General features: G+C 45.5%; 1 protein-coding gene across 3 annotated transcripts in view; it reads left to right on the top strand.

Annotated features, from left to right (window-relative positions):
- The window catches only part of LOC147609980 (DNA-directed RNA polymerase 2B, chloroplastic/mitochondrial-like), a 59,044-nt gene extending 46,182 nt beyond the window's left edge, over positions 1-12,862 (top strand). Inside the window, exons 14-20 of one of the 3 annotated variants that reach the window (XM_086787360.1) lie at positions 1,354-1,428; positions 1,568-1,657; positions 10,736-10,786; positions 11,054-11,168; positions 11,257-11,360; positions 12,359-12,439; positions 12,572-12,862. In XM_086787360.1, the coding sequence (XP_086643486.1) occupies positions 1,354-1,428; positions 1,568-1,657; positions 10,736-10,786; positions 11,054-11,168; positions 11,257-11,360; positions 12,359-12,439; positions 12,572-12,814 (759 nt within the window). In that variant the 3' untranslated portion in view covers positions 12,815-12,862. Of the gene's footprint in view, positions 1-1,353; positions 1,429-1,567; positions 1,658-10,735; positions 10,787-11,053; positions 11,169-11,256; positions 11,361-11,471; positions 11,589-12,358; positions 12,454-12,571 lie in introns of those variants that run through there. The other 2 variants (XM_086787361.1, XM_086787362.1) reach the window with 2 other exon arrangements.
- Positions 12,863-14,577: the final 1,715 nt, after the last annotated feature.

The raw sequence follows: 14,577 nt of genomic DNA, 5'->3' as shown, positions 1-14,577 counted from the left end.
AGTATGTACTGATACTGATCACACGGGACAGTATGCTGATCACACGGGACTGAGAGAAGAGAGCTAGCAGAATTGCGACCAGCATAAAAGAGGGATTGTGTGAAGAGCTGGGTGCAGCCATAGAGGGGAAGAGGGAGAGGATCAAGACAACTACCTAAGCTCTGATACCAGTTTGATTGGGAGAATTAGGGTTAGGTTTTCATGTGGGAGACATACACAGAGAGAAGAAGGGAGAGAGAGAGAGAGAGAGAGAGAGAGAGATATGTGGGGATAAATCAACTCATTGGAATGAGTGTGTGACTCCCCTATCACACATGTATATTTGCTCTAGTACACATAGTGCACTTAGTACATTAAAAGTACTAAGTGTACTATGTACTATAACTTATGGGCTAGTACACACTATAAGGGTGGGCATAATGCCTTTACCCCAACAAGTTGAAATTCTCTTGTGATTAAACATGATGTTGGTGGGAGGAAGGACATGAGGCAATTCACATCATTGGAGAGGGAAAGGCATCAACCATAGCCAATAATTGCATTGAGTGGTTCTCGAAAAGGACCTCCCCTTGGGTTGGATGAATGAAACCTGTGACGGGGGTGTTAATCTCTAAATGGGACTTGGGCCAGTGTTAATTGGGGGTTAGGATAACTCGGAGTTTTAGGGATGTGCTAACCGAAGGCTAGGGTTAGGGCTTAGCCTGGCGTAGGACCCACCCAAGGACCAAGGGCTAGCAAGGATGAGGTCGGGACTGGGCCAAGAGTCAATAAAAGCTTACTAGAGGCTAATTATCGTTCTTAGCAAACTTGTTGCCTAGCATTGAGTGGTTCTCGAAAAGGACCTCCCCTTGGGTTGGATGAATGAAACTCGTGATGGGGGTGTTAATCTCTAAATGGGACTTGGGCCAGTGTTAACTGGGGGTTAGGATAACCCGGAGTTAAAGGGATGTGCTAACCGAAGGCTAGGGTTAGGGCTTAGCCTGGCGTAGGACCCAACCAAGGACCAAGGGCTAGCAAGGATGAGGTCGGGACTGGGCCAAGAGTCAATAAAAGCTAACTAGAGGCTAATTATCGTTCTTAGCAAACTTGTTGGCTAGGTCCTTGTTTCCTACACTTCTGATTATGAACAAGAACAATCTGTGTGTTTGGGGAAGATACTTTACATAGCTCACCCCAACAAGTTGGTCACTATCCTTACGAGCAAGGTGGTTTAGGTTCCTGCATGCATGCACAAACACAAGCTTGTCGTGAACCTTTGTTTTGTTTTCTCTCTTTTAGTTCAAAGTGAGGAACTGTTCTAGAAAGTTTTGAGGGTATAAAGCATATCCTGATGGATGCCTGGTCTCAATACAGACAACATTGGAAGCTCTTGGGGAGATGTTCAAAGAGGCCAAGGGTATAATGAATTGGCTTTCAGAGTGTGCAAAGGTACTTGCTAGACTCACGTATATGGACATTGCCATTGAAAGAAAGTGTGACGGTTTTCCCATGCATGTGTTTCTGATAAGATTCTTTGCTCTGTTTTCCCATGCATGTGTTTCTGATAAGATTCTTTGCTCTGTTGCAGCTGGTTGCCAGCGAAAATGAGGCTGTGAAATGGTCTTCCCTCTTGGGGCTACCTATAGTTCAGCCCTATCGAAAGCCTGGATGGAAACAGGTACATTCTATAGTGTTGCGTGCAGTTTCAGCTGATTATTTACCAAAGGTCACTTGTAAGTTACAAGATATGATCGTCATTAGTTACCTAAGGTCACTTGTGAAGTCACAGGATATGATCGTGCTTTAAAAAAATAAAAATTTTATTTGGTGCTGGGATGTTAAGGTCATAGCGTGTATTAACATGAGACATTATACAAGAGTATGTTGTAATTGGATAAGATAGGATTGGAACGCCTTTTAAAGGCCTGCCACGTTATGTAGAGCTTTAGAAATGCGAGCTCATATAAAAAGAAAACCCATTTTCCTTACTAATGTGTAGCCGCCGTTGTGTATCCCCTCCTGGGGTCACTGCATCCTCTAGCTGCAGCCTTCTCTTCCTACTTTCCCTTGAGGCAAGCTGCCGCCTCTTTATTAAAGCTCATTTTTTTGAAGTAAGTTTCATCATAGCATGTGTGCGGGCACGCGCGCATGCACACACACACACACACACACACACACATATGCACCTACAGATAGACATATTCTTACTGTAACTAATTAATTATACATCCTATAACTAACAATATCAATTTGTATTTAAATTTATATACCTACACTAAAAAACTAATTAGATAACTAATGGATCATATGTTTTATTTAAATAATCAACCATATTCAATTAAATAATTATTATAATGTCAACATAATTGGCCAACTTTATTAATTAGCAATATACTAATTGGATAATTTATAAAATAACTAATATAGAATATATTTTTGTGTGTGTGTGTGTGTGTTTACATATATATATTTATATATGCACACACACACACACACATTTTTATATGTGTGTGTGTACACTGTCACACACACATATATGTATGGGTGTGTATAGACATTAGTGGGGATGTCGTAGTATCCAGTCCATACTATGCATGATGGAGTTGATGGTTTATTGTCTTGTGGATGACTACCATGAGGTTATAAATTGCACATTCTTATAAGGTGAATTTGGGCATGTTCTTTGATTCATCTAGGTATATATTATACATGTATATATATAATGTGTGTGTGTGTGACTTTGATTGGTGTGGTGTCTGTGTGTGAGCTGCTTGCGCACCACCACCTACTATCTGCCGCCCTCTGCTGCTTCTGCAGTGCCGGCTGCCCTGTCCCCATTTGTTGCTTTTGCAGCACCGGCCACCCTCTGTCGTTTGCTGCCTCTGCAGCGCTGGCTGCTGGTCGCCCTTCGGTGTCTTTGCAGTGCCGGCCTCTTGTTGCTGCTCTGCAGCACTGCTTGCCTGCAACCTGCCACGTGCTCCGGCTCCAGCTTCACGTCTTCCTTTGTTGTTCATAGCTTCTCCCGTTCTCTCTCGTGTGAAGCGTCTTTTTTTCTTCCGGGTGCAACTGTGTGTGTGCGCATGCCCGCTTTCTGTCTCTCCTCTTTCTTCTGTACTTAATAGTTTGCCTTCTTTTTTCCTTTCTGCTATGCCCCCCTCTCCTCTTGTCGGTGTGTTTGTGTTTCTTGTATCTTTTGCTTGTGTTTCTCCTCTCTCTTCCTTCATGGCCCAATCTGTAACTACTTACCAATAGAAGGGAATTGTCTATTGGTCCCAAACGCAAACAATTGCATTTTGATTCGCAGCCTTTCTGTTGTGAAATTCCTGAACTGCAGCAGTTTTGTGACACTCTTGAGAAGGCTTTGCAGATATCTCACAAGCGTGGGATGCGCCTGTGTCAGATTTCCGTTTGAAAATCCCGAGTCATGTGCTCTTCGACCCTGTAAACGAGACTACCTTAGAAAGTAGTAATTATTTTTTTTCTTGGTAAAATGCCAGCTGCTGCAGCGGATGTTGGTCAATGGATAAAAGCCATGCTTGGTGGATGTTTTGTGGAAGGGGTTGGTCAATGGATAAAAGCCATGCTTGGTGGATGTACTCTGCAGTAAGGGGTTTTTATGAGTTGATTCTCACTGAATCTTAGCATAAACAAATGTTGTTGGAAAAGTTGCCCTTGTTCTTAGGACAACAAATGGTGCATGTTTACCCTTGGTCGCCCTTCAAGGACTATCAAAATTTTAGTAAATACAGGTACACTGTATGGGTGGAAGTGGTGGATCTCCTAGTTTATATGCACCCTGCATTCCCTTTCTTAGCTAAATCACTGGGTAAGGTTGTATGCCCTCCCAGATCTTTCGGCAGTGTAAATAGATTCTATATCCTTTGGGATACAGACAAAAAAACCCCTGATAGGGTAGCAATGGATGTTGAAATGCAAGGGATCCTGACACAAGAAGTTTTCTTTAAGCTTAAATGGGAAAATTTTTCAAGTTCTTGCTTTACTTGTAAAAAGTTAGGACATATGCAATCAAAATGTCCGTCACTTTTATTGCGGCCATGTTCTCTCCTCAAACTGCTCCTATTTTATCAGTTCAAACTCAAAAGAGGAAGAATGTAAATCATTCACAGCATGCAGGTTTGGATAAAAGTCGCCTCGACAGGCTCTCATGCAATGAATGTGAAAGATAAAGACAAACTTGACTTTGCTGCATGGCAGACTCCCAAAAAAACAATAACTCCTAGACAGAGGCCTCTGCTTTCTCGTAACTGGACAAAGGGAGCTTCTACATATTCATCGCCTACCCTCGTGCCTGACAAAGGGAGCAATATTACATGAGTAGGAAGGATGTGGGCAGCAGTAGTGAGAGGTGATTCTTTGTTCGCGCATGATGCAGAAAATTCGATGCCCAAAAATATGGTTGATGTTCAAACTGTAGAGCGTTCTTTGCATGGTGACTTGACCAGTCAGGCTGCCATGCGCATTGTAAATATGTCTATACTAATCAGCTTCTTTACTTACAATATACAAGTCCTTTGTGATGTGAATAAATGGAAGCCGTTTTGATCATATGTAAATACTATGCATCCCCATGTGGTTTGTTTGCAAGAGCATAATGAGCATAGTTTTGCTGGAAGACAAGGGGTCTTCTTTGGATATCAAATCTTCTATGCAAGAACTGGAACTTTTTCTGGTACCTCGTAATGGTTAAGCATGATTTACAGTGTGTATTAGCCCACGATGATCTGAATGGCCGTTGTCTTGTGGTACAATGTATGATTGCAAGAGAGCTATATGAATTTGCGAGTCTTTATGCATCACGAACTTCAGCATATAGAATTGAGATGTGGTGCTCCTTACGTTTTTTCGAGTGCTTTCATCACAGGGGATTTCAATAATTCGCCTGACTTTCATGATAACACCTCTCATTAGATGTCCTTTGAAAGGCAGGATTGGATGCAAACAATGACTTCTTTGGATGCATGCGATTTGTGGACACAGCTTATGCCGCGTTCAAACTTCAAAGGGTTATACTTTTCATCATAATGTTATTTTGCATTATTGGGCATGTTTGGATAGATTGCACCTTCTAAATGCTACTCAATATGATGCATACAAATGTAAGATATGGATTGATTATACATTGCGTCTTTCTGATCATTCGCTAGTATGGCTTGGTCTGTACTTTGGCATGGCTGACAATGACTGTCCCTTACCTCATGAAAGATTACTTATGATTAATAAGAGTTATTTGTTGCATGCTCTTTTTGTTGATTTGGTACGTGCAGTTGTGCATCCTCTTCTCATGCACATGCAAGAGGATATAGATTTCACCTTGTTCAGCTTTGTATAGCGAATGCAAGCTATGAGAAGACAAATTGAAGAAGAAAAACTTGCAATACAATACACTGAAATCAGCCATTCTAGAGAGCTGAATGATGATGAACAGCAGCTGTCAACACAAGCTGAAAATTGTCTTTGCCATGATGATGAAGGTGAAAATGTTGTCCAGAATGCTTCGATCTTGAACAAAGCCGGTCTAAGTGTCATGAATCAAGTCTGGGAGAAAGGGCTGAAGTCTTTGCTGATGGCCTTGGCCAAGATCTTGTAGGCCGTCCCAAGAAGAGTGATGGGTCTCCACTGCCAGATCTCCAATCTGTCACCACCCTCGTTAGGAATCAAGTGTATCAGACCCTATGAGAGCCTCTCTTGCATGGCACCTGTGAAAACAATCTCATTGAAGGCACCGCCTTCCATGAGATCCCAGTGACAAAGAAAGAAAGATACAAGAAGCTCGTCCCCACCACCAGGCATTTGCCCTTGGGTAGTGCGGTCACTGCCTCCGCCAACTCCTCCGCTATGAATGGAGTCAGTAAGAAGGACCTAAGCAAGGGGGGAATCACCTCTCTCGTGTGTCGCTAGACCCTCTTGCGCTCATCCATCGCCTGTGGGGATAATGGGGGACCTGTGAGTGAGAAGAGAGCGGAAGAAATCAGGGAAAATGGCTCTCACATTTGGGGGGGGGGGGGGGGGGGGGGTTCAAAAACAATAGCTCCGTCTTGGCACCTACAGTCTGCAAACACCATCTCTCCTCTTGTGGGGCTGGCTATCTCGAAGAAATCTCCTGTGACTGTGTCCCTAGCCTGGGTCCAGAATGAAGCTCTGGCATGGTATCCATACTTCACCCTCCTCTCCTCAATGGATCTAATCTCCGTGCGGGCAACAGCAAGCAGACTCTCAATCCATGGGCTATCCGTGTAACACTCTTGAAGCCGCTGTAAAGAGGCCAGGCCCCTCCTCAGACTCCGCTTCTGCTCCCAAAATTCCTCCAATTTGTTATGTGTTGCCTCCTGCAAGAAACTGCTAGTCTCCGCTAGACCAACATCCAGTGTGCATGCACCAGAGCCTGAAGTAAAGTCAAGTCCCACCCAAATCTGCTCTATCTTGCTGCAAATCTCAAAGTCCTGAATGAGGCTGTCCAGAATCCTAGAGCTCACATGCCTATCGTGCCTCTAGGGGTCCTCTAGGGACAAAATAATCGGGGCGTGATATGAAAAGGAAGTGCCTGCCAAGATACCAATCAATCCCCCACGGTTGCAAGCCCACTCATCAACGTAAAACCTGTCAAGTCTAGAGAGGTTGGGTCTGGTGCTCCTCCTATCTAATCTTGAGAAGCTGAGGCTCCAAGGCTACGCCCAAACTCTGGAAGATGCCAAGGGTCATGTTCCCTAAGTACCAGTATCAACTCCTCCCATGCAGCGTACTCTGCTCTTGAGACTGTGGCCGTACCTCCTCCAAGTCTGTCCTCTGCTGCCTCTATCATGTTGAAGTCACCACCCATGCACCAAAAGTCAGCTTGAGGAAGGGCCTGCCGAACTGTTCTCCAGAAGAGGGTTCTACTTGCAACGGCGTTCGGGGCATAAACATTGAGGAAGCCAATGCTATCCTCTCCAATCAAAATGGTGAGCCTGTCACGGTTGGCAAAAGTTGCTCAATGATAGAGATGCAAACTCCTCTCTGCGTCCCTGAAGAGCCGAAGGAAGGAGGCCAGAAAGTATTACTCCTGCGTCCCTGTGCACGCCGTGGGACAATGACTCATTAGCCAGTCACAGTTGACGAAAGGTGCTCACTGACAAAGATGCAAACTCCTCTTTGCGTCCCTGAAGGGCCGAAGGAAGGAGGCCAGAAACTATTACTCCTGCCTGGTAAAATCTTCTCGCATCGGTGGCTATGCCCCTTTGAGAGGTGATGCTCCTGAAGGAAAAAAATGTCAATAGGTCCTCCCACTAGGACTCTGTGCAGCTTTCCTCTGAGGACGTGTTGTCTATGAAAGCATTGAGCCCCCCCCTTATGTTTCGTGAGACTATCCTCTTATTAATCTCTGTGTGAGGTGGACCTAGCGGAACTACCCTCCACTCGAAGAGTCTTGGGCAAGGGTTTAGATGGGGAATAATCACAATCCGTCCTAGGGCGAAGGCACGCCAAGTGGGCGCGGATCCTGTCCTCCATGTGACGCCACTCTTTTTGAGCGCGAGAGTACGTACTCTGGACTCCATCGATCACAATGGAGGTACCTGTAAGAGGGGGGGAGAGGAACTGCGATAGAAGTATGGATCTCTCCCGGTAGCGCCGCTCTCCGGCCTCTACGCCGCCTCCACTGCCTCCCTGCCTCCACCGCCTCTACGCCGCCTCCTCGCCTCCACGCGGCGCAGAGGCCGGAGAGCGGCGCTACCGGGAGAGATCCAAAAGAGGGGAAGGCTACTGGGAGGTCTCATAGAGGGCTCGGTGGGGTCTGCCGACCTCGCTGGGCACTGAGGGCCAGGGGGGCATCACGACGAAGAATCAGCTGCCAAACTAGTGGGGCTGAGGGGGCTCGCTCCGTGACTAGGGGGCCCGCCGCCGATAGGTATGTGCTGAGATAAATTTTCGAAACAATTCTTTGACAGAACCAAATCTTCCTGAGCTCTGCCAGCCTGGCGCGCGTGGCGGCGGCGCTCAGCTCTGGTGGTAGGTTAATGGCTCGGGCGCTGGCCAACCATCCACCACTCTCCAGTAGCAGAGTTGTTTGCAGTCAGGGCCTGATGCTCCGCTGTCTAGGAATGTGCCTCTCTCTTTGGCCCCTGGGGAGGATCAAAATGTGAAAAAGGGGGGGGGGGGGGAGGGGGGACCACCGGAGGCCGTCTCCTGGATTGCCACTGAGGGCAAGCTCTAACTAGATGTCCCATCTGTCTGCAGATAAAGCATTGACCTGGAAGGCTTGAATACTCCAACGAGGCTAGGAATAGATAGACAATGAGGCACTGAATTCGGCGAGGCCTTAGAGATGTGGAGGGATGGAATCCCAGCTGCCCGTCTAAATGGCACCACCTATCACCGGGAGAAGAGGAAGGTATTCCTACCTAGGGCTTGGGAAGCTCGACATGCCAGCCAGAGGATTAGACGTAGTATCGAAGCTGTGCTGCCACCACACAAAGAAGCCTGTGCCGTACGCAATGCAAGGGAGCTCAGCTGCATGACTCGATTTCACGCCGTGGGCGAGTCGAACTCCACCTGGTAGTATCCACGCCCCAGAGGGTGAATGCCTGTGATCTTTGCAGGCTCACCTATGAGGCTTGCCTGGAAAAGATCCCTGAGTTGTCCGTGTGGAGGGCGGATACCAACAATTTTGCAAACCAGTGCGGAAGCCTCTAATGTTGCGATAGTCGTGGGGCAAGAACCTGAAGGTCCGCTTTGGAGAAGGGTATGCAAGCAACGGCTGCCTCGGTTGGAGATGACGGAGCGGCAGTCATGGACTCCTTCTGAGAGTGAAGACCAGAAAATGCCGAGGCTTGCCGAAATGAGAGAATCCTGAAGGGTCAGGAATTAACCTGTGAGGAAAGGGGAACGAGGAATCGGGAAAAAGAGGGGGGGGGGAAGGTGGGGCCCGCTGCAGGTAGAGGCTAGGGAGGGGGGAGGGGGGCGGGGCAGGTGCTGGAGAGAGGAGGGGAAAAAAAAAGAGAAGAAAGGAAAAGAAAAAGAAAGAAAGAAAGAAAGAAAGAAAAAAATGGCTCTGAAAACTTGAAGGGGAGGGTAGCGAAGATGGAAGGCAGGCAGGGTGTCGGAGAGTGAAAAAAGGGGGCGCAATGAAGCAGATAGAGGGGGGGAGGGGGGGGTGTGCAGCGAAAATCCGGGGGGGGGGGGGGGGGGGGATGCGCAAAACCGACGAAGGGGGGGGAGCTCAGGGGGTGCACGATCGTTTTTTTTTTCTGAGTCAGCTTCGTGATTTCTGTTTAGGCACTTTGCCTTTATCAGAGTGTGATGTAGAATTTTGTCCTGCTGTACCACCCTGTTTGCAGCTCGGTACTGGGGAAGAGCTACACTCCATAGACAGCTTTTATGCAGTTCTGCGCAGCACTCTGTTTTGTGGGAAATAGAGAATCTTATAGCCAGCTGCTCCCAACCATCTATATGGTAGTCCTGGAAGGAACAAAGAGCAAACGCCTGCTGGTTCAACCTGGAGAGGAGTAAAATAGTGCTTTGGTTCAGTCTGGTGTAAGAGCAAGAAAGACTTCACTCCTTGTTCAGTCCATGAAACAGAGAGACGACACTCTGTTTCAGCCCCGCATGATAAAAAGAGAGACCAAGCTTTTCGTGAGCACGGTGAAAGAGAGAGAGAGACAAAGTTCTGCTTCAGTCCGCCAGGTGAGAGAAAGAAAGAATACAGGGTCTTCGCTTCAGTCCACCGGATGAGAGGAGGAGAGAGAGTTGACTACTTCTGGCCACTTTGAATGCTTCTGTCTGTCGGTGTACGAACGAGTCAGTCGTTGGCCTTCGAAGATGCCGATATCGTGCCATCACTTCTCTATAAAAAGGTGGGTCAAGGGTCATTTTTAGATGGGGAATAATCACAATCCGTCCTAGGGCGAAGGTGCGCTAAGTGGGCGCGGATCCTATCCTCCATGTAACACCACTCTGTCCGAGCGCGAGAGTACGCGTGCTCCAAACTCCCATGGATCACACAATGGAGGTACCTGTAAGAAGGGGGAAGAGGTACTGCGATAGAAGTATGCATGAACACAAAAAGTAGCACCTCCAGGCTGGAGGTCACCATCTCCCCGTCGTGGTCTCTGTGGCCTGAGCCTCCAAGCTCCATCCTAGCCAATGGCCAAAGATGGGTGAGTACGTCGGTGATGTGGAGGTCGTGAAGATGATGGGCGGAGGTGCCAAGGACGTGGATCAATAGTTGGGACACAAGTCGGGCATAATATGAACGCAAGAAAAGATTTTTTGGATGTCATAAATGCCCTAGCTGACCTGAACCCAACTTGCTATCACTTCTGTATATAAAGGCAGGTCAATTCGGATATAGAGGTTCTCAAGCCAAGACAAAGGGAAAAAACAACCAAGGCATCTGGATCACTAGAGAAGCTGTGAATCAGCAAGAGCAGGCAGCTCTCATGTGCGTTAGAACATGCACAAGTGGAGGACAGCCGGTAATCGTTTGTATGAATCAGTAGGTAGGTATGAATAAGCAGGATTTAAAATCCAACTTTATCATTGGAAATATAGCATGTTTTGCAATATACAGTAGGTTAGGTCTCCCTCTCCTTCTCTTTGTGACTTGCTCAATTTCGATTAGTGTTAATGTCTCGTGTGCTAGCGTTAATCTATGTTTAAGACTTGTGCTGGGTCACTCATATGACAAGAGCCATCCCTTTGGTGGAGAGAGAGAGAGAGAGAGAGAGGGAGAGAGAGTTTACTACCGTCTTTCCTTTTGCAGGTAAAAACTTCCCTCCAAACTTTCTCGTTAAGGAATGACAATGACCAGCCGGTATGCTTTTGTGGTTCTCCCTTCTCCTAAGCTTTGAATATGTGCTTCCATAGTGTAGTAAGAAAGGCACTTGATTATACAATGCAAGGGCCCATACATGTTGAGGTTAATGTGAAAGGGGTATGATTTTGTGGTTCCCTTCTTCTAACCTTTGATTATGTGCTTCCATATTGTACTAAGAAACACACTTGATTTATGCAAGGCAAGGTGTTGAGGTTGATGTGAAAGAACTTGATTCTTATCACCTTTGTGTGACTTTCTTGCCAGGTTTTTGTGCAAAGGCAGAAGACTGCATTCCCCCCAAATTTTGTTCATTCTCTTGATAGCACTCACATGATGATGACTGCATTGGCCTGTGGAGAAGCGGGGTTGTGTTTTGCTGGTACTTTTTCACTCACTTCACTTCTAGGAAGTGTCAATGTTAATTTTTCCTCTTTTATAACTATTTGACATTACAAATGCTTATGCAGGCGTACATGACTCCTTCTGGACACATGCATCTGATGTGGACAGGATGAATCAGATTCTGCGTGCAAAGTTTGTAGAGCTGTATAGCCAGCCTGTTCTTGAAAATGTGAGTCATCTTGTTTTGAATGCTGTTTTTACTTTATCGCATTGCAAACCATGTGTCTAGGGGGGGCTATGCGCAGTCCTAATTCCTTGATATATTCGTTGGCAAAAACAGATCATGTGCGGACAGCTGTTTAAACATTTCCATAGCGTCCAATACAAAGGGCTGGAACTTCATAGTCCTGTAATAATTTTTCATATTGAGGAGCTATAAATGAAGAAACTTGTCCAATTTTCAAGAACTTCATGTTAGGCTTCTAATTGGAGTGTTGTGGACTCACAGCAAGCACAGGTATTCAATAGTTAGGCGGGTAGGGGTTGATCTCTGATTCACCTTCCAACCTGTGGTCCCATATCCCAACCTATAGCCACAGATGCAAACAAAAACCACCCATAGGTTCACGCCCGAGGTATAGAGGAATAGATCACATCTACAATCAACCAGTGAGACAGTAGATCCCACCACCATATCTGGGATGCACAGGTCGCCGTTAGTGGAACGGGTAGAGATCAGCAGTCTCTAGTTCAACCTCCAAACCTAGAGCCATGGAATCCAAATTGGAACCCCTCATGGGCTCACCCTTGGATCTATTGAAGTATAGGTTATGCATCTGTGATCAACCAGTGAGTTGGTAAATCCGGTGTCCCAGACCCCCTTGGGAAGGGTGTTTCTCACACGGGCTTATCCTGGTACAGTCTGGACTGTTGGTCCTCAAGATCAGAGTGACTGGCTTCAGAGAGCCATTTGCCTTAAGAGTCAGGCCTCTTGTGCTTTTAAATCAGCTCAAGCTAATAATAGAAATAACTTTTTTTAAAGGACAGTTGGTCAATATTAAGGTTTTCAGCGTTTTAGGAATCCCATTTCTCTTTCAGACTTGTCAGGTTTCTTTTCCATGTCTCTTTCAGGGATAACCCCCCGGCCATCACGTCCTTCATTTGTCATTAGCTTTTCTGTTGCTTTTTTAGAAACTTTTGATTTTGGGTGTGACTGGATGTTGGCAGCTTTTGAAGAGTTTTCAGAAAAGCTTTCCAGAAGTGGAGTTCCCGCCCCTTCCAGATAGAGGGGACTTTCAACTGGAGGAGGTTTTGAAAGCTCCGTATTTTTTCAACTGATGCCTTTCATGCTTTTGTTCGATGGGCCAGCAAAGCAACTCTGGCTTGGAGGTGTAACATCATATTATTTATGTCTGCCATCACTTGGTGGCTTCATTGCAGGAGGGTGTTCCCGCTTTCTTTACTACCTGCTTCTTGAAATTGGAGCATTCAAGGAGTTTGTATACACGAGAGTTCGGCAGTGGAAGAGTGGATATAAAATTTTGGCATTGGAAAGTATCCAGAGATGTACACACCATTGTTTGGAGGAGCAGCAAAGGCTTGATGATATATTTGACATCGCCTCCCTCCGGTTGTAATATATATCTTGTATCTGTTAAAAGAATGAGATTATTGGACGTGTGAAGTTGTTTGGGTGCAAGTGCGGACATTTGTTAATGCATGCTTTAAGTATGAGTCTTGGGTGGCCATTTTCACTGCCCATCAGTCTTGGGCTGGGTCTTGCCGTCCAAGACCTCCCTTGTGGGTGGGGTGGTATAGGGTGGGGTGGTAAAAGAGCCTTATAAGGAACCAGTGTTTTTTTCTGGTCTAACATAAACTCTAAAGAAAGGAAGACATTGGCTCTTGATGCCCTGGTGTCAGGCAAGGCAACCTTTGAAGAAAAACTAATGGGCGATTTTTGAGAGTTGGTCTCCGTGCGAGTTTGATGAAAGCTTCTTCCAACAGTGAAATGCATAACAAAGGAGCTGATGAGCATCCATAACTGTTGAGCATCAAAGCAATCCCTTAGCTATGTAGGATGAGCAAGAATGAAAGCAATGGTTTCTTCTTAGGTGTGAGGCTCAAGGTAAGGTTTCTTATTGGTATTATGTTATATGGTTCTAGATGGATTTCTTAAGTAAGAATTTTATATTGCAGCCCTGTGTTGCTTATGTGGACCATGTGGAACTTGGCCAACTTTTTGGATGGAGTTGCTTATGTGGACCATGTGGAACTTGTGAGAAAGAAGAGATGAGAGAAGAGACAATGTACTCAAGAACTCATCAAAGAACCACTAGCCAATTTCATTAGAAATGAACTACAATGCCTCATATATATAGGAAAGTTCTTCCATCCTTTCCTCCACCCAAAAATGTGTGTAAATAGGAAAAAATGGAAATGAATGCTATAAATCTCAAAAATGCCTAGATGCTAAAGAGTGTGCCACTAGTGTGACACCATCTGGAGATGACACTTATCCAACACCTCTTCTTCAAGTCCAGATGGGAGGACCAATGCGAACGCGCTGAAGAAGATAATCCAAGGGAGGTCGAGGAAGAGGCTTAGTAAACAAATCAGCAACATTATCTTTGGTAGGACAATACTCAAGCTGAATGCGACCTTCAGAAATCCAATCATCACAAACAAAATGAAAATGAACATCAATGTGTTTGAATCGTCCTCGAATAAGTGGATTTTTGTCTAAAGCAATAGTACTCTGTGAATCTGAGTAGATGAGCGTCGGAGTAGATGAACATCCAAGGTGATTCAGAAATTGAGAAAGAGCATCAAACTTCTTAGGTAAGAAATAAACCCATGATTTGCGAGAGAAGTCATCCACAAGAAGCATATAATACTTGGATCCATCAAGCGATTGTACTTTCATAGGTCCTGCATGATTAGCATGAATAAGTTTAAGTATGCGTGTGGCCCTATGAGTAGCCTCCTCTGGGAAAGAAGCCCGATGTTGCTTTCCTTGAGCACAAGAAGAACAAATATGATGGCGAGGTTTCTGAAGCTTTGGTAGACTTGTAACCATGTCATGTGAGACAAGATGTTGCAAAGTAGCAAGAGGAACATGGCCAAAGTGGAAATGCCATAGGTCACTATCTTCATTAGAAACAAGTGCTTTAGGAGAAGCAAATAATTGATGAAGATGAGACTCATGTGGTGGCAATTGTGCTGTAAAAGAGCTTATATGATAAAGCCTAGTATTTTGATAACCATGTGCCACACAAGAAAGTGATTGTCTATCAATGATTTCAATCACTTCATCATCAACGTAAACCCCAAGATCTTTAGAAGTAGCCTTAGAGATAGAAAATAAGTTGGCAGACATCTTAGGCACATGCAAAACATCATGTAAGATAGTATCTCCAAAAGAAACATCACCAATGCCATCATAGGGA

The sequence above is a fragment of the Cibotium barometz genome, chromosome 50 (genome assembly GCF_041138505.1).
Source record: "Cibotium barometz isolate CiBa-2024 chromosome 50, ASM4113850v1, whole genome shotgun sequence".
In the NCBI taxonomy this organism is placed as follows: domain Eukaryota; kingdom Viridiplantae; phylum Streptophyta; class Polypodiopsida; order Cyatheales; family Cibotiaceae; genus Cibotium; species Cibotium barometz.
The sequence above is the reverse complement of the archived record's forward strand: the minus strand, read 5'-3'. Positions and strand labels throughout refer to the sequence as shown.